Genomic DNA, 19,683 nt, shown 5'->3' with positions numbered 1-19,683 from the left:
AAAATGCAAACCAAAACCACAAGGCGATAACACTAGGATATCTATAATATAATCCAAAAAAAGGACAAGAACGAGAGTTGGCAAGATTGTAGAAAAATTGAAACCTTTATGTACTACTGGTGGGAATGTAAAATGGTGGAGCAGTTGAGGAAAAGAGCTCGGCAGCTCCTCAAGAAGTTAAACACGGAGTTGTTATGTGACCCACCCATTCCAGGCTTGGGTTTCTACTCGGAGGAGCTGAAAACGTGCCACTCAAAAACTTGTACATGAATGTACACAGCAGCACTATTTGTAAGAGCCAAAAAGTTGGAAACAACCCAGATGTCCATCAACCAATGAATAGATCAACACAACATGGTCTATGCATACAATGCAAGATTTTTTGGCAATAAAAAGGAACGAAGAACTGATACAATGGGGATGAACCTTGAAATCATTATGCTGAATGAAAGAAGTCAAATACAAAAGGTCACATATTGCATGATTCCGTTCGTATGAAATGTTCAGAATCAGCAAATCTATAGAGACAGAAAGTAGATGAGACAGAAAGGGGTTGGGAAACTTGAGAGTGGTTGTTCACAGTTTCAGGGTTTCATTTGGGGGTAATGGAAATGCTCCGAAATTGAATAATGGTGATGGTTGTACAATCTTGTGTATATTCTAAAAAAAAAAATCACTTAACTGTATATTTTCAAATGATTCATTTTATGTTACATGAATTATATCTCAATTTAAAAAACCCCCAAATGGCCTGGCTTGCATCTTATTTTTTATATTAGCACCTTGCTGAGCAAAAATTTAAAGGAGAATGCTTTAAAGTTAAAAAGCACACTTCATTCTGGAAATGTACTTCATCTCCCTGAGTTATCCTTCACCCAACCCAGTGAGACTTCTGCTCATTGTACATCCCTGTGGGTATACACAGTCAAGTCAAAACCTAAGATGAAAAATATGGTAACTTTGAGTAATGTTTAGTAGATTTTTATTTCTATTTTAAACATAAGCATTGTCTGGGTGTGGCTTATATGAGGTAGGCAACAGTGTTCAATTAAGGAGTTTTCAACAGCATGGCAATGTTAGATTTCAGAGACATCTACAATTAAATACTTTCCAGGGAGGGTTAGAGCAAAGGGCCACTCTTGTGGTCATGACAGCTTTACTACTTTCTTTTCCACTGCTTTCCATAGCCTCTTTCTAGGAATTTGCTCAGTTCTCATCCCCAGATAAACTTAAATTGGCTGCTGAGCACACATTAAGAATTTATCTGATGCACAGCACCTCACACAGTATTTTATATCGAATAGGCATACAAAATACACAAAAATGCCCAGGATTTTCCTGGTGGTCCAGGGGTTAAGAATCCACCTTTCAGGGGATATGGGTTCGATCCCTGGTGGGGGAATTAAGATCCCACTTGCTGTGGAGCAACTAAGCCAGCACACAGCCAAGTACTGAGCCCACGCCACAACTACAGAGTCCATGCACTGCAACAAAGAATCCGGCTTGAAACAAGGAAGATCCCTTGTGTCGTAACTAAGACCCAAGGCAGCCAAAGAATAAATTTGAAAAATGTATTTTCTAAAATGCTCATTGAATAAAATCATCTTTCTGAAAGCAGAAGCGTAGGATGTTCCTCTGAAGAAGAGCACAGAGGTTTGCGAACACCAGTGTCGCTGGTCAGAAACCAGGACAATCAGTGCCCAGAGGAAGCTGGGAGAGAGTTTTAGATAGATTGATTGCTTAGTTGCTCAGTCACGTCTGACTCTTTGCGACCCCATGGGCTGTAGCCCACCAGGCTCCTCTATCTGCAAGACTTTTCAGGTAAGCATACTGGAGTGGGTTGCCATTTCCTCCTCCAGGGGACCTTCCCGACCCAGGGGATGGAACTTGCATCTCCTGTGTCTCCCACATTGAAGGTGGAGTCTTTACTTGCTAAGCCATACGGGAAACCCCTTAGACAGATTACTCTTATCAATTCACAAGTAAAGGAACATATAGCTTGAGACTGACCCATTGTTGGCTCTAATCAGCATTGCTATGACGTTTCTTTGAAAAAGGGATAAAGAAAGGAATATACATATCTACTCAACTAAAATTAGGCACTTTCTTATTTTTATAGGAAAACTGCCAAGTATGGGAGTAAAACAGTGTGCGAGAGTCACAATAATATTTAGTATCAAAAAAAAAAAAGAATGTACAACATTCAGTGGCCAGTTGCTGAAACGGATTGCAATTTTTTTGTAAAGCATTTTTGCTAAGGCTTGACTTAGTTACATTCTCTCAACTAAGCATGCAAGCAGGAAAAAAAATAATTTGCTTCACATTCTGACATGTTCAAGGCAAAGGAAGCCCATTCCTTTCCTTAAGCTGACTACAAATAATTATTCCATAACAAACACACCCTCAGATTTTTCAGTGATCTAGGCAAGACGTCAGGGATTTGAGTAAAATAAACAAAGGCACTGATTTTTTTCTTTTTTTTCTTATTTAGAAAAACAATTCGGGCCTGGATATGGAACTGTACCTTTTCTTTAGTGCACTTTTCAAATGATAATTTCTTCCACTGTCACCATTAAATCTTAATCCATTCCAGCTCCTTGCATGGGTCATTGAGTCTATATGTACTGCTGTTATTTTAAAATGTTTCCCCTTGGTAGGGAAAGAGGGGGAGAAAAGATGTTGAGGGCCAGATGGGCCTCTTCACAGTTCATTTATCAAACCTAATACGCTGGGCTCCACCCTCCTCTCACTCACTACCGCGGTTAAACTTCCATATAATTTGGTAATCATTTTCATTATCAGAGAGTGACCCCTGAGCAGCCGATCCCGGGATACCCAGCCCTTGCAGCTGCTCTTTTTCTGCCTTTTCCTACAGTAGACCTTAAGAACCTTCGAGTTTATTAGCTGCAGACTGACCTTCGGGCTGCAGAGGTCAAGAAGGGGTCAGATCAGAGGGCTTGGCCAGTTCTTTACAAGCTATAACAAGCTGTCCATCAGGCGGAGTGGACTGTATAAACAAAGCCAAATCTTCAGAAATTCGGTACCACTTCTGTTAACACTTACCCTGCATTCACACGGCTTCTCCCGATGTACTTGGGATCTTTCAACTCCAGGGAAGTGAATAGACAGCCCTAATAAGCCTATTTGGAGAGGGTTGTTTATGGGATTACCGGGCTTGGGGAAGGAAACCCACAGGACTCAGATATGCCTCGAGAATCCCAGGGTCGTGTGACACTGTGACAAACTCAGTTACTCCGAGTCACGCAGAATTGACACTTTCCTCCAAAAGCCAAATTACAGGGAACATATGCTTTCAGTTTAAGAGACTTCAGGGCATCCCAAACAATGGCTCGGCTCCTGGCCCTCGCAGAGAGAGACAAATATTTGAAAACCAAGTTACGAGTTGCGGGGAAGACAGTCTCCCTAATACCGTTCACATAAACGAACCTACTGAAGCCTTTATTACAACAAGACCTCCACTAAAGCTAGCACCAGCTGCGGAGTCTCAGTGACCTAAATTTCTCCAAGTCGTACTCTTTCTAATGCATTCTCTAAGGTGCAGTATCAGGTAATTAGAGTCATCTGTATTTAACTTTTGGAGGAAAAAAGAAAAAATTTCTATTATCTAAATCTCACGGATCCCCAGATAGCTCGGGTGAAAAGTAAAATACTGTAAGCCATTGCTTGGCCTTTGGCAAGCACTAATTATTATCTGTCAGAGTACATTCTTCCTCATGTAATTCCGAAGTACACAACAGGCCCACCTCTGAAACCCAGGCCACTCTGGGTTGGTGCCAGAGAGGGTGTTTTATAACTTTCACCACTGCGCGCCTGATGGCCACTCCAGGCGATGCCGGGTTCCAGACGGCCAGGGGAAGCTTTGATGAGGAAAAGAAAGGTGGATGGTAACCGTCTGTTTATACAGACCGCATGGACGAGTCTTTTAGATAGATCAATGGGATGGGAAACTTCAAATGGGGCTGGCAGAGGGGTGGGGGAGGGGGGTGGCAGGGGGAGGATTACGGTTATTGAATACTCTGCGGACACTTCTGAGCTCTCAAGACACTGCCCTCTTGAAATTTTCTTTCAGGTGTTTGGTTTTAAGGAGGTCTGCAGAGTGTCAGCAGCTAAGCTCTTTCTTGTCTCCTCCCCTGCCACAAAGGAAACTCGACAAGTTTTGTTTCAGATGCTAGACTACATCAACTTCAGCCCTGGCTCCAAGTCCTGATTAAATTGTTAGCAGTTAAGGGCCAGAAATGCAGCAACCAGACTCCTTTTAAAAACAGGCCACTTCTGGCCACGCCGTCTGATGACTTGGTGTATTAGGAAATTATTGTTAACAAACCGAATGCACTCAACAGAGGCAGTCCGTTCTCGTTCTCAACATTTTCTCTAGCTGCGCTGTCTGGTTGCGGGGATGGGAGAGGGTTCACAGGGGAATTGTTTCCTTTCTTTTCTTTCCTTCTTTCTTTCTCTCTCTCTCCCCTTCCCTCCCACCCATCCTTCCTTCTATCTTCCGCTCTCTTTCTTTCTTCTTTTAATATATATTTTTTAGATTTTTTTTTTTTAATGTGGGCCATTTTAAAGTCTTTACTGTATCTGTTACAATATGGCTTCTATTTTATGCTTTGACTTTTTAGCCACAAGACATGTGGGATCTTAGCTTCCGGACCAGGGGTCGAACCCATACACCTTCAACTGGAATGCAAAGTCTTAACCACTAGCCCACCAGGGAAGTTCTTTCCTTTTGTATTTAATAAGAATCACCAGGGGAATTCCCTGGCAGTGAAATGCTTAAGACTCCAGGCTTTCACTGCTGAGGGCCCAGGTTTCATCCCTGGTCTGGGAACTAGGATCCCACAACCCTCACAGCACACCCAAAAAAAAAAATCACCAGGGGAAAAGATATAAAAGGTCAAAGAGAGAGAGCAATCTCTTAGATGTCCCCTCAAGGATATTCCACTATTTCATAAAATATGCATACTTTAGTGAATATACATATTTAAATTGTAATAGAAAGAAACATTTTAAATTAATTATTGAAACTTCAGTTGAAAATCATTTCATGACTATAGTTGAAACTGTCATGCTCCCTAACCACACTACAAAAAGGGGGTAAGGGGGAAAAGTGACTGGGAATTTTTAAAATCATGGTTTCAATCATGGTTTCAAAACCATGGTTTCAAACCATGATTTCATGGTTTATTGTTTCTAAATTCAGAAACAATATGCATATGTGAAAAAGCAGCTTTCTGATACCGAAACATAATGGATAGTTCCTACTCTTCACTGTCTCCTTTTTTGGAAAATGCTCATCTTCAGCCTTGTTCAAGCAAATCTATTTTTATGATAATTGTTACTAGTAAAGCCATTAATTATTATAAATTCTGTTGCATGAACTCATTTGGAGAATATTATGGCTATCAATAAATGTTCTTCACTCCCAGGCACACAGAATTTTTAAGCATCGAATAAGACTCGGACGCAGAATCCAGCATAATTTTTCTGATTCCTCTCCTCTTGCTCAGAGACTGATGGTAATTCAACAACACGAATTACACATCTAAAGGATAATTTTAACATTTGAAGGAACTGGTTCAAGGCTTCTACCAGCAAAGCATTTTTCAAAAAAAAGCAGGATAACATGGTACTTAGCATGTAAGAATCCATTCTGTAAAAACTGATAATCTACAGACACTTTTTACCAGCCACAGCTGTCTAACCACAGCTAAGTCCATGTGCACAGAAATGAGGCTGAAGCCAAAGTCATTTCTCTTTGGTCAGTTCTGAAAACGGGGCTGCTGCATAGACTGAGTGCAAGCAAGCTGCCTCCCACGTGATGTAAGAACACTGTGAATTTCCTAGACACCTGCCCCAGCTAAACAGCAGTGTTGACTTTTAGACGGTTGATTAAAAGGGTTCTTCAGCATCAGGTACTTAGATTACGTTATGCTCAAGATGTAAACATTTATGCTAAACGCTACACTCGAGGATAAATCATATATGCATACAGATGACATCATGGATCACTGCAATTAACACAGGTACCATGTGCAGGAAAGAAAACTTTGGCTGAAAGCATCTGTCACTTGCTTCTTTTTTTTCATGGCCCCTCCACACTGAGAGGGATGAGGCCAGCCGTCAGGAAGGGCTTCCCCAAAGAAAGCCCTCATTTTCCAGGGACAACAAATCCCATTTCGTAACAGAACAAACCTGGCATGCCATTCTCTCCTCAGGTTCTGGCGAGTGGTGATCGAGGCGAGGATGGATGTCAACATCTCATTCTTTTGTTCCATGGGGACCCCCTCTCTTCTAACTTCGCGAAGCACAGCGCTTGTCTAGAAGAAACAATCCCCAAAAAGAGAAAGTGAAAGTGAAAAATTAATAATGAAAAAAAGCCCATAAGCAAATAAGGACAGTAAATCAATGGCTTTTTTATTACAGTTCCCCTGCTAACAAATCAATACAGTAAATGATGGTCAAAAATGGCCAGCATATATTTTGTACTTAATCAATGTACATGGCACATAAGGTAAACTCCAAAGCTCCATTGCCTTAAGTAACACATCAAGACGCTGTGCATTCTCACTCTAATTTTCTCGGTGCACCAATGATTTTTTTCCCTGGCAACTGCCGACCATGAGCTACTATTAGAAATTATTTTCACGTACACTTCACTGTGTGTTGTGTGTCTGGCCTCTTAAAAAAGAGCAGTCTCTGACTTTCCCTCTCTGTTTCCTGCCAACCAGCTGAGGCTTACTGCACTGCCTTTCTTATTTGAATCATTAATTTCTATTTCCAGCCATGCCAGGAATTTTTTCTTTTCTTTTTTTTTTTGGTTCACTCCATTTTCCTTGCTTGCTGCAAATCAAGAGCTTACAAAGAAAGGAACACTAAGCGCACAAGAATCAAAGAAGAGTATATCTCTATGAATATCTTTCCAGGTTTGAAAATCCACCGCATACTTCAAATAGTAGATACAGGGATTCGTAAGCACGGTAGACACATGATTTGGGGAAGAATCTGCTACTCCATGGTTATGGCTATGGTCTTTAAAAAAAAAAATTAGGCTCACAGGTGAGTACAAAAACACTCGAAATTTAGATGCTGCTTTTTTAAGTAGTTGAAAAGCAAGCGCATCACACCTGGGTCACTCTAGTAAGTAACGTTACATCGAAACTCAAATTTGACATTGTCATTTCAACTTTACAACTCACCTCTGTAGGGTCTTATTTTAAACATGCAAATGTCTGTGACACTAGAAAAACAATTAAGAAAACAATGGAAAGTATTCTACTGGTACTTGAAATCTGAGTGAGCAAAACACCTTTCAAGTTCTAATCACAGAACTCTTTTTCAAATGAAAATTTACCTTCACATATTAACAATTGGGGTAGAAATCTTTAGGATTTATAAATGTTGTTCTTCATGAAAGGCTGGTGGGGTGGGGGGCTTCTTTGGAGATGTTATAACCAAAGCAATTCTGCCACTTTCTCTGTTCTAATCAGTCGGTGTATTCCTTACTTTGGAGTAGGAAATGGCAACCCACTCCCATATTCTTGCCTGAGAAATCCCATGGACAGAGAGGAGACTGGCAGGCTACCATCCATGGGATCGCAAGAGAGTCAGCCACGACTTAGTGAGTAAACAGCAATTCCGTATGTAACTGATGCCCACACCTTCGCTGACATGAAGAGCACACTCAACATCTGATTCTCACGGATCTTGAAATACCACTTGCTTACTCCTCTATAACATTTTACACTGTATGCTTAATATCTTCAAGACAACCGTGAGAAGAGGTGTGACAAACACTTGCAGTTTTCGATGCCCTCCGTCCATACCCAGTCCCCTTTCCTGTGACAGCATCTAGATCTCCTTGTGGGCGAAGTCTTTTATTGCATGTCATCTTAGAGGGACTGTCACCCAAAGCATTCTGCTCTCCCCCACCAAGGATGTGGGCCAGGCTGGCCTAATTTTCTTTTCCAGGACTTTAGACACTTGAGATGACAAAGAAAGTTGGCGGGGGGGGGGGGGGGGCGTTGCGGAATGTAGTAGCAATTTATCTATATTCCCACAGTTCCTACCACCCATGGTCCTCAAAGTATTCCCGGCTTCCTGAAATTTGAGTCTCTTTTTTTCATATACATAATCAAATGTATTTCTTCTTAATTGACGGAGAATTGCTTTACAGTATTTTATTGGTTTCTACCAAATATCAACAAGAATCAGCCATAGGTATACATATGTCCCCTCCCTCTTGAACCTCCCCCCCACCACCCTCCCCATCCCACCCCTCTAGGTTGTTACAGAGCCCTGGTTTGAGTTCCCTGAGTCATTCAGCAAATTCCCATTGGCCATTTTATATATAGTGGTGTATACGTTTCCATGCTACGCTCTCCATTCATCCCACCCTCTATTCCCTGCCCACCCCGTGTCCATAAGTTTGTTCTCTCAAACTCTAGAGTTTCCTTGGACAACTTTAGTTATCCAACATCCTTTCAATAAAGTCCCACTTTGTTCAAATTCACCAGAATCAGTTTCTGTTGCTTACAATCAAACGTCCTAACTGATACAAACAGGTAAGACAGGAGAGACTTCGCTGGCTGCTCCAGTGGTTCAGAATGTGCACTTCCAGTGTGGTGGGCATGGGTTCAATCCCTGGTCGGGGAACTAAGATCCTGCATGCTGTGTGGTGCACCAGAAAAAATAAATCAAAGTGCAGACCTTACAGATCAGACAGGAAACAGTATGTCCACTGGAAAGGATCCACAATACTCTGCCAAGCATTAGTCAGGAAAAGGACCCTATCTCTGCCTCCTGGACCCAGAATGACAGCTACTCTACTGGTGATATAACCAAATGCATACGAAGCTTCTAGGGCTTCCCTCGTGGCTCAGACGGTAAAGAATCCGCCCACAATGCAGGAGACCTGGGTTTGATCCCTGGGTTGGGAAGATCCTCTGGAGGAGGGCATAGCAACCCACGCCAGTGTTCTTGCCTGGAGAATCCCCATGGACAGAGGGGCCTGGTGGGCTATACTCCACAGGGTCGCAAAGAGTTGGACACGACTGAGCGACCAAGCACACACGAGCTCCTAGGACAATACTTGTGGCCCCCCAGCACCGGGAGGAATGCTGGGTTTCTCTGCTGCTACTGCTGCTGCTGCTGCTAAGTCGCTTCAGTCATGTCTGACTCTGTGCGACCCCACAGACGGCAGCCCACCAGGCTCCCCCGTGCCTGGGATTCTCCAGGCAAGAACACTGGAGTGGGGTGCCGTTGCCTTCTCTGTGGGTTTCTCTAGGTGATTCTAAAGCATGACACCCAGGCTCCCAGTGTCTAAAGCAGGGGTTGTAAATTCAAATACTGACTAGGACCAGAAAGGTAACAAGAGTAAGTTAAGCAAGGTTCCTGAAGAGAGCATGTGCTCTGTCTAAAAAGACAGTCGCTACTCAGCCTCAGCCCCAGGCAACTCTGCCATTCAGAAAAGCTGTTTTGGTGGGGCCAGATTCATGAATTTTCAAAATAAACAAGAACTCTGTTCTTTTTTTAACGTGAAAATTCCTAATTTTAAAATGTCAGAAACTAATTATTTTTTAGTTTTTAATTTTATACAAATTTGATTTTTTTTTCAATTTTTATTGAAACATAGTTGACTTACAATGTTGTGTTAGTTTCAGGTATACAGCAAAGTGAATCAGTTATATATATATTTTAACATTCTCTTCTATAGGTTATTACAAGATATTGAGTACAGTTCCCAGTGTTATACAATAGGTCCTTGTTGGTTACCTATGTTACAGTAGTGGGTAAATTTTAATCCCAAATTCCTCACTTACCCATCCTCATCCCCCTTCTCCTTTGGTAACCGTAAGTTTGTTTTCCATGTCTGTGAGCCTGTTTCTATTTCATAAATGTGTTCATTTGTGTCATAGTTTAGATTCCACATGTAAGAGATATCCCATGATATGTGCCTTCATCTGACTGACTTAGTATGACAATCTCTAGGTCCATTCATGTTGCTGCAAATGGCACCATTTCATTCTCTGGCTGAGTAATATTCCATTGTACATACATCACATCTTCTTTATCTATTCCTCAGGTGATGGACACTGAGGTTGCTCCCATGTCTTAGGCTGTTGTAAACAGTGCCCCTATGAACACTGGGGTGCATGTATCTTCTTGAATTAAGTTTTTCCCCAGATATATGCCCAGGAGTGGGACCACAGGATCATATGGTAGCTTTATTTTCAGTTTTATTTTGCTTTTTCTTTTTAAGGAATCTACATACTATTCTCCATGGGCTTCCTTGGTGGCTCAGCAATAAAGAATCTGCCTGCCAGTGCATGAGGTGGGCGTTTGATCCCTGGGTCAGGAAGATCCCCTGGAGAAGGCAATGGCAACCCACTCCAGTGTTCTTGCCGGGAAAATCCCATGGACCGAGGAGCCTGGTGGGCTACAGTCCATGGGGTCGCAAAGAGCCAGACGTGACTGAGCAACTAAACATACAGTTCTCCATAGTCACTGCACGAACTTACAGTCCCACCAACAGTGCAGGAGGATTCCTTTTTCTCTGCAACCTTTCCAGGATTTATTATTTGTAGACTTTCTGATATTGGCCATTCTGACTGGTATGAGGTAATACTCCATTGTAGTTTTATTTGCATTTAATACAATTTTTAAAGGTTACTTTCCATTTACATTTATTACAAAATATTGGCTATATTCCCTGCATTATACAATACATCCTTGAGCTTATCTTATACCCAGGGGTTTGTACCTCCCACCCCCCCATTCCTATATTGCCCCTCTCTGGCCCCCCAATTTTTTTTAAATACCATGTGGGATAAACAAGAAACAATGGCTAAACGGAACTCAGGCAGCTGCCAATTTGTGGCCTATAGTGTAAACAATGTCTCATTTCAGAGAGGTCTTGGCATCAATGGGGACTCTAACAACAGCATTGCTCCTTGTCTGTGATACCCCGCCTCAAACACTGAAAGCCAGAAGGGACCTCAGGAAGTCATGCAGTTTATCACCATGCCTGTTGGTACACATTATTTTACCAAAAAGTGCTTCACATGGAAAATAAAACACACATCTAGATGGCTCCAAAGACATGATGAAAATAAAATTATTTCTCTATTTGACTTTTTCAAACAAGTCGTTTGTATCTTCTTGGCCTTTCATATAGTTTACGTTTTATCCAGAAGCCCTAGTTTACCATGGATCCTGAAGAGGAAGGGTTGAAGAAAGCTGAATTCATGGGGGCAGAGGATCCTATTTAGTTTCGACTGTATCCCCACTGCTCCCCTAATGACTTTTGATAAATGCTCGTCAAACTGGTAACAAAAGTAGGAACTAGAAAAACAAGCATTGCAAAAACAAAGAGCAATGGAAGACTGTCTTCTTTTAAGAAATTACTATTATAGAGTCTGCCTGCAATCTGAGAGACCCGGATTCAATTCCTGGGTCGGGAAGATCCCCTGGAGAAGGGAATGGCAACCCACTCCAGTATTCTTGCCCGAAGGATCCCATGGACAGAGGAGCCCGATGAGCTATATAGTCCATGGGGTCACAAAGAGTCAGACACGACTGAGCAACTAACACACACACACACACATTATTATTATTATTACTACTTCATGAGTTGATAAAACTCATAGAAGCTGAGAGAGTCACGTGCTCCACCACGGAGCTCTTGTCACTTCACAAAAGGACTCACTTCCTGGTCTGTTTAAACAACTAGTTCTCCTCATTCTGAGTTTCCCAAACTTTAGTCATTCTAGTTCATCTCATAATTCTTTTTTTTTAATTGATTAATTTATTTTAATTTGAGGATAATTACTTTACTGTGGTGGTTTTTGCCATACAGCGACATGAATCAGCCCCAGGTGCACATGTATCCCTGCATCCTGACCTCAGAAAGTCATACAGTTTACGACCATGTCCTCAGGTACATATTATAATAGAATACCCATTATTTGTGTATAAAGTATTAATGTCTGTGTTCAGTCGCTTCAGCTGTGTCTGACTCTTTATGACCCTATGGACTGCAGCCCGCCAGGCTCCTCTGTCTATGGGATTTTCCAGGCAAGAATACTGGAGTGGGTTGCCATTTCCTCCTCCCGGAGATCTTGTATTAATACCTAATATTTTTCTTTCAATCGACTTATATTTTAAAATATAAAATGAATTCTCTTCAAAAGAAAAATGGAAGACCAGTGCTACTTGTCATAAATAAGAACATAACCAGAAAAATAATATATTAAAAACAAAGTTAAATGTTCCTCTCATTCTCAGTTCAGTTCAGTCCTCAGTCGTGTCCGACTCTATAAACCCATGAACTGCACCATGCCAGGCTTCCCTGTCCATCACCATCTCCCAGAGCTGGCTCAAACTCATGTCCATCAAGTTGGTGATGCCATCCAACCATCTTATTCTCTGTCGTCTGCTTCTCCTCCTGCCTTCGATCTTTCCCAGCGTCAGGGTCTTTTCCAATGAGTCAGTTCTTCGCATCAGGTGGCCAAAGTACTGGAGCTTCAGTTTCAGCATCAGTCTTTCCAATGAATATTCAGGACTGATTTCCTTTAGGATTGACTGGTTTGATCTCCTTGTAATCTCCTCTCCTTCCAGACGGATATTATTGTTGCTTGCTGAAGGTTCTGAGGCTGAAGCTGGCTTCTTCTTTGTAAAAGAGGACATGAACGTGTATGGGAGAACGTAGAGACATATGAGTCTAAATGAAGACCTCCTGGACACAGTCACAGAAATAGAAAAGGAGCTGAAGATGTAATCACCTTTTCTGAGTGACTCTCAGTATGTGTAGAGTCCTGGAATACCACCTAGCATCATCCCAGGTCTGCACCCCTGCTCGGGATGAACTGCCATGCTGCACCAAGCCGTTTTGCTCCAGAGTGTCCAACTTTTTGCGACACTATGGACTAACCCGCCAGCCTCCTCTGTCCATGGGATTATCCAGGCAAGAATACTAGAATGGGTTGCCTGCCCTACTGCACTGGTTTTTCCATACTTCACAGATAAATCGCTTTTCTCCCTAAAGGTATTCTTCTATGAAACTCAATATATAAAACAGTTTGAAGCTTTGAAGGTATGGAGGACTGGAGGTTCTCCCCTTGTCGTGGGGTATCTCTTCAAAAGTCTAAGGAACTGTGAGACACAATTTGCCAACCTCAAGCCAACAGTGTTTAAAACAGCATTTAAGTGTTCAAAAGTTTATACATCTGTTTGCTGGTAGGAATGCAAAAGACTGTCATTCTAGTAGAGAGTTTGGCAGTTTTTTATAAAGTTACACACACACTTAATATTATCACCAGCAATCCCATTTCTAGGGCTTTACCTAAAGAAATAAACACTTACATTCCCACAGAAACACATATATAGATGTTGATAGCAGCTTTATTCATAATTGCCCAAAACTGTAAATAACCTAAATGTCCTTCCTTAAAGGGCAAGTGGATAAACACACCGTGATACAATGGAATACTCCTCAGCAAACAAAAGTGATGGGTAATTGATACATGCAGCCCACTCGAATGAATCTCAACATCATTATGCTGAGTGAGAGAGGTGACGCTCCAGAGATAAAAAACACAGCCTGATTCCATTTACTGGACATTTGGAAAAAGCAAATTATAGGGACAGAGATCAAATCAGTGAGGGAATTTTAAGAATGATAAAACTAGTCTGCATCCTGAAAATGGTGGTAGCTATAGGAGTTTAGACATATGTTAAAACTCACAGAACTGTATATCCAAAAAAGTCAATTTTATCATATGTAACTTTTACAAAATTTAATTATAAAAGTTCACTTTTATCACATTTTTAGGACAAGAAAGAATGTAGATAACATGTTTACATATAAATATATTTAAAAGAGAAGCAGTTAGTAAAAAATACAGAAAAAATGTATCTGGGTTACAAAACAAATTCTGTTACAAATTTTTTTTTAAGATATTGGAAAAAGCTGGCTGAACTTAGATTGAGCATTCAGACCCTAAAATAGAGTATTTCATAAAATTTAGAGTGAAAAGAAGTTCTTTCACAAAAGGAAATCTCAGAGTGTCAAAGGGCATTCTTTTTATAAAAATTGTGATATTTTAATCCTTATAATAGTGTTGGCTCCACAGGGTTTCCTTCCCATTTAGGCCACCACAGAGCACTAAGTAGAGTTCCCTGTGCTACAGAGTGAACTACGTCCAGTGTGCTATACCGTGGGTTCTCACTACTGATCTATTTTATAGTACGGAATACTCTGAATATTCATTGGAAGGACTGATGTTGAAGCTGAAGCTCCAATACTTTGGCTACCTGATGCAAAGAACTGACTCACTGGAAGAGATCCTGACGCTGGGAAAGATTGAGGGCAAGAGGAGAAGGGGATGACAGACGACGAGACGGCTGATGGCATCACCGACTCAATGGACATGTGTTCGAGCAAACTCGGGGAGATGATGGACAGGGAAGCCTGGCGTGCTGCAGTCCGTGGGGTCACGAAGAGTTGGACACAACTTAGTGACTGAAGAACAACAGAAGTGTATATATGGGCTTCCCAGGTGGCGCTAGTGGTAAAGAAGCCGCCTGCCAATGCAGGAGACTTAAGAGGGCTGGGTTTGATCCTTGGATTGGGAAGATTCCCTAGAGGTGGGCGTGGCAACCCACTCCAGTATATGTCAATCTCAGTCTCCCAGTTCATCCCATCGCCTCTTTCCCTTTAATATCCATGTAAGAAACAACAGAATGGGAAAGACTAGAGATCTCTTCAAGAAAATTAGAGACACCAAGGGAACATTTCATGCAAAGATGGGCTCGATAAAGGACAGAAATGCTTTGGACCTAACAGAAGCAGAAGATATTAAGAAGAGGTGGCAAGAATACACAGAAGAACTGTACAAAAAAGATCTTCACGACCAATGTGATCACTCACCTAGAGCCAGACATCCTGGAATGTGAAGTCAAGTGGGCCTTAGAAAGCATCACTATGAACAAAGCTAGTGGAGGTGATGGAATTCCAGCTGAGCTATTGCAAATCCCAAAAGATGATGCAGTGAAAGTGCTGCACTCAATATGCCAGCAAATTTGGAAAACTCAGCAGTGGCCACAGGACTAGAAAAGGTCAGTTTTCATTCCAATCCCAAAGAAAGGCAATCCCTGAAGAATGCTCAAACTACTGCACAATTGCACTTATTTCACACGCTAGTAAAGTAATGCTCAAAATTCTCCAAGCCAGGCTTCAGCAATACGTGAACCGTGAACTTCCAGTTGTTCAAGCTGGTTTTAGAAAAGGCAGAGGAACCAGAGATGAAATTGCCAACATCAGCTGGATTATCAAAAGAGCAAGAGAGTTCCAGAAAAACATCTATTTCTGCTTTATTGACTATACCAAAGCCTTTGACTCTGTGGATCACAATAAACTGTGGAAAATTCTGAAAGAGATGGGAATACCAGACCACCTGAGCTGCCTCTTGAGAAACCTATATGCAGGGTCAGGAAGCAACAGTTAGAATTGGACATGGAACAACAGACTCATTCCAAATAGGAAAAAGGAGTACGTCAAGTCTGTATATTGTCACCTTGCTTATTTAACTTATATGCAGAGTACATCATGAGAAATGCTGGGCTGGAAGAAGCACAAGCTGGCATCAAGATTGCCGGGAGAAATATCAATAACCTCAGATATGCAGATGACACCACCCTTATGGCAGAAAGTGAAGAGGAACTAAAAAGCCTCTTGATGAAGGTGAAAGACGAGAGTGAAAAAGTTGGCTTAAAACTCAACATTCAGAAAACAAAGATCATGGCATCTGGTTCCATCACTTCATGGCAAATAGATGGGGAAACAGTGGAAACTGAGAGTTTTTTGGGGGGGAGGGGACTCCAAAATCACTGCAGATGGTGACTGCAGCCATGAAATTAAAAGATGCTTACTCCTTGGAAGGAAAGTTATGACCAACCTAGATAGCATATTGAAAAGCAGAGACATTACTCTGCCAACAAAGGTCCGTCTAGCCAAGGCTATGGTTTTTCCAGTGGTCATGTACGGATGTGAGAGTTGGACTGTGAAGAAGGCTGAGTGCTGAAGAATTGATGCTTTTGAACTGTGGTGTTGGAGAAGACTCTTGAGAGTCCCTTGGACTGCAAGGAGATCCAACCAGCCCATTCTGAAGGAGATCAGCCGTGGGATTTCTTTGGAAGGAATGATGCAAAAGCTGAAACTCCAGTACTTTGGCCACCTCATGCGAAGAGTTGACTCATTGGAAAAGACTCTGATGCTGGGAGGGATTGGGGGCAAGAGGAGAAGGGGATGACAGAGGATGAGATGGCTGGATGGCATCACTGACTCGATGGACTTGAGTCTGAGTGAACGCCGGGAGTTGGTGATGGACAGGGAGGCCTGGCGTGCTGCGATTCATGGGGTCGCAAAGAGTCAGACACGACTGAGTGACTGAACTGAACTGAAGAGAGCTGACTACACAAATCCCAGCTGCCACTTCCTCCCTATGGCCTCTCCTACACTGCAGGATGGAGATGACCACAGAGCCTCCCTACGGATTCTCGCGAGGCCTAGTTACCCAGTCTTGTGCCATTATGATTATGAGCTTTAGTTTCATCTTAAATGCCCTCATCCACCTTGTGTTAGGCTCTGCTATTTTAGCAAGAGGATTCCCCTAAAGTGTCTACAACTTGAAAATTTTCCAAAGAAGAACAAGTAACCATTGAATGGCCACAGCCATCAGAAGCCTCTCTCAGAAGCCAGAGGCACCCTCCTTTGCATATCCCTCACAGGAGAAAAATCTTGATCCTTGGACGGTGGGCTTTATTTTTAGAATCAGTTCTGATTTCACTGTACATGGCATTATTAGTAGACGCCTCTCTCTCTCTGAGGCCACTATCCAATATGTGCCCTATTCTTCTTAGTCTTCTAGTGGGGCTCCTCACTGTGGGACCCTCACCTGTGCTTAGCCCAGGGTTCTGTCCTTGGTTCTCCTGTTCTCTCTGTTGCCTGCATTCTCTGTGGGCAACCTTCCCCTCCAATGGCTTTACAGGTCCCTGCAGACCAACCACTTCCCACGGACTTCTACCTACAAGCAGACCTCTCTGCTAAACTCTGGTCCCATAGAATCAACCACTAGATGGTTGATTCCCCTTCGACATACATCTCAAAATAATACTTCAGCCTCAACTCGTCCACTTGTGAACTGCAATTTCTGTTCCCCATCAATCTGCTCCTTCTCCCTTTCAGTTCAGTTCAGTCATCTCTGACTCTTTGTGACCCCATGGACTGCAGCACACCAGGCTTCCCTGTCCATTACCAACTCCTGGAGCTTGCTCAAACTCATGTCCATCGAGTAGGTGATGCCATCAACCATCTCATGCTCTGTCGTCCCCTTCTCCTTTTACCTCCCTAGAATGACGAATGACACCACTCCCAATGCAGTCACCTAAACCAGACATCCAGGACTCATCCTAGCCTCGTCTCTTTGTGTTCCTGCCCTCCCTGCACCTAAACATCAACACCTATCGTTCCTCTTTGTTCAGCAGGACTCAGACTTACTTCTTCCCCACGGCCATTAGACTTGGTACAGGACAGCTCTCATCTGGGCCATGAAATGGTGTCCCAACTAGCATCTCTGGGTCAGTCTCACCCCTTCTATGAATTTACCTCCTACAAGAGGAGTATGTCAGAGTCAAAGGAGATGAGAAACTTCCGCCTCCAAAACTCCACCTAAGCCAGAGCAGCTTACAGACTTCAGGTTCATGCAGACTTCAGTTATTGTATTTGAGAGGTACAAAACAATAATTTTTAAAGCCCAGATTCCTTAATCAGAAAAAAAATGAAAAACCCTCTCGTTTTTATATAGGCAGTGCTGATGTCTCAAGTCTTAGCTCTGTCTCTCTTCTATTCCACATTAGACTAATTGCAGTTCCCTGAAAATACATGCCTATTGTAGATTATATATTTACTTGTACCTGGTTATATAACTTACCAGTAACTACTAATTGTTCAAGAAACATCTCAGATAACACCTCCTATGTGAAGTCCTCCAGGAACCACATCCTTCCACCAAACTAAGTAGAGTGTCACCCCTTCTTACGGACCGCCCTTGAGCATCCCATAAATCACTTCATATTCCACTGTGATTAATTATGCACTAGAGCTTTCCTCTTCCAGAGTGTGAGCTCTGCGAGAACAAATAGGGTCCATACCCATTTCTTTTCAAATCCTCTAAGATGCCAAGTTTGGCGCCAGTTGTGAAAGTGGACTCCTGATAGAGGCTTGTGGAACAAATGAAGTCATATGACATGTCTGAGCACGTCTGGTGAAGAAGGTGGACAGAGTATTATTCAAGACCAAGAACAATGTGTGAAACAAGCTTTGGTCTGATTCAAACTATTTCTAAAGACAAATCTAAGAAAAAAAGTTATACCACCTATTTTTAAACAAAAGTATCATGAAAAAAATGAAGCCTTTGCAATCCCTAGGCGACTGCTTAGGGCAATGTTCATTTGGATGGATGTATCCAAAAATAGTTTTACCACAAAGCTATGATAGCATCTAATCTATGCATAGTCTCCTGATAAGCCAAAAGAAGAAGTCTTACTTTGTCCATTGCAGCAGAGAAAACTATTTTGAACTCTGGCAACCCACAGCATTCTAATGACCTCCAAGAATTCTGCAGTGTTTTTAGCTTCTCCTGGCTCAAAACTTTATGCATAAAAGATTAAGTAAAATGTCCAGAACTAGAGAAAGAGAGAGGTTGAGAGAGAGAGAGAGACTGACTGAGAACAAGAAAAGAAAAACCAAAACTCTAAAGCTCTAAGAGGACTTAAATTTTAGGCATAGGTTTCACATCTTTCTTGGGAAAAAAGTCTCCCAATCCAGAATTCATTCAACTAACCCTGAGTAATTCACCTAATTCTTGCTGGTTATATTCTTACATTTGGTAACTTTCAATATGTCCTAATTCTAGGGCATCTTTAGGAAAGCACATTATGAACATAACTTGCACTATGCATAATTTATACCATATAAGGTTTGTAGATAGGAATCATTCTTAGATTTAAAAGGAGAATAACAGTATTTACTCATTTACTAATAATGGAAAGTAAGTCCTTCCTTCTTTTGGTTCCTTTCTGATCTGGAGTAACAGCTTCCAACAGGCCTTCAACTCCAAAACCTAGGTTTAATCCATCCTTCTTACAAATCAGAGAACTGTGTCTAAGAAAATGCATGGAAACAGGAGGCATTCAACAAATATGGCTTGTGATCTCTCTTAGTTCATTAAAAAAAAAAAAGTCTGCTGCTGTTTTTCCAATTTCAAAAGCCATATAAATGCTAGGATGCCAGAAGTTGCATACATTTCCCACCTTCTCAGCATCTCTCAACCCTTACTACCACCAAAAAAGTCCTACTGTTGTGGTGGGAAAAAATGCTATTCCTAACACTTTTTATATACATAGCTGCCTCATGTTAGGGCTGTAGTTCCCTGCTGCACACACAAATTACAAAGATATGCCCTGACTGATAATGAGGGCTAAAGGTTCAACTTGCGAAGAAACTTGGTTTAAGATGTTATCAGCTGGGAAAGCTATTTCATCACATCAACATTGCCATGGGCTGTCAAAAACCTAACCAGGGCTCCCTTCTTCAAAAGTCCAGGA

The 19,683-nt window shown here is 41.9% G+C and overlaps 1 protein-coding gene across 6 annotated transcripts in view; it reads right to left on the bottom strand.

Moving 5' to 3' along the window:
* Positions 1–19,683, bottom strand: part of FTO (FTO alpha-ketoglutarate dependent dioxygenase) — a 423,982-nt gene that overhangs the window by 180,968 nt on the left and 223,331 nt on the right. For all 6 annotated transcript variants that reach the window (XM_059876983.1, XM_010814570.4, XM_059876984.1 and 3 more), the window contains one exon: positions 6,214–6,338. In XM_059876983.1, coding sequence (XP_059732966.1) covers positions 6,214–6,338 — 125 coding nt within the window. The remainder of the gene's footprint in view (positions 1–6,213; positions 6,339–19,683) is intronic.

This window comes from Bos taurus, chromosome 18, assembly GCF_002263795.3.
Source record: "Bos taurus isolate L1 Dominette 01449 registration number 42190680 breed Hereford chromosome 18, ARS-UCD2.0, whole genome shotgun sequence".
Taxonomy (NCBI): domain Eukaryota; kingdom Metazoa; phylum Chordata; class Mammalia; order Artiodactyla; family Bovidae; genus Bos; species Bos taurus.
This window is presented reverse-complemented; position numbering and strand designations above follow the sequence as displayed.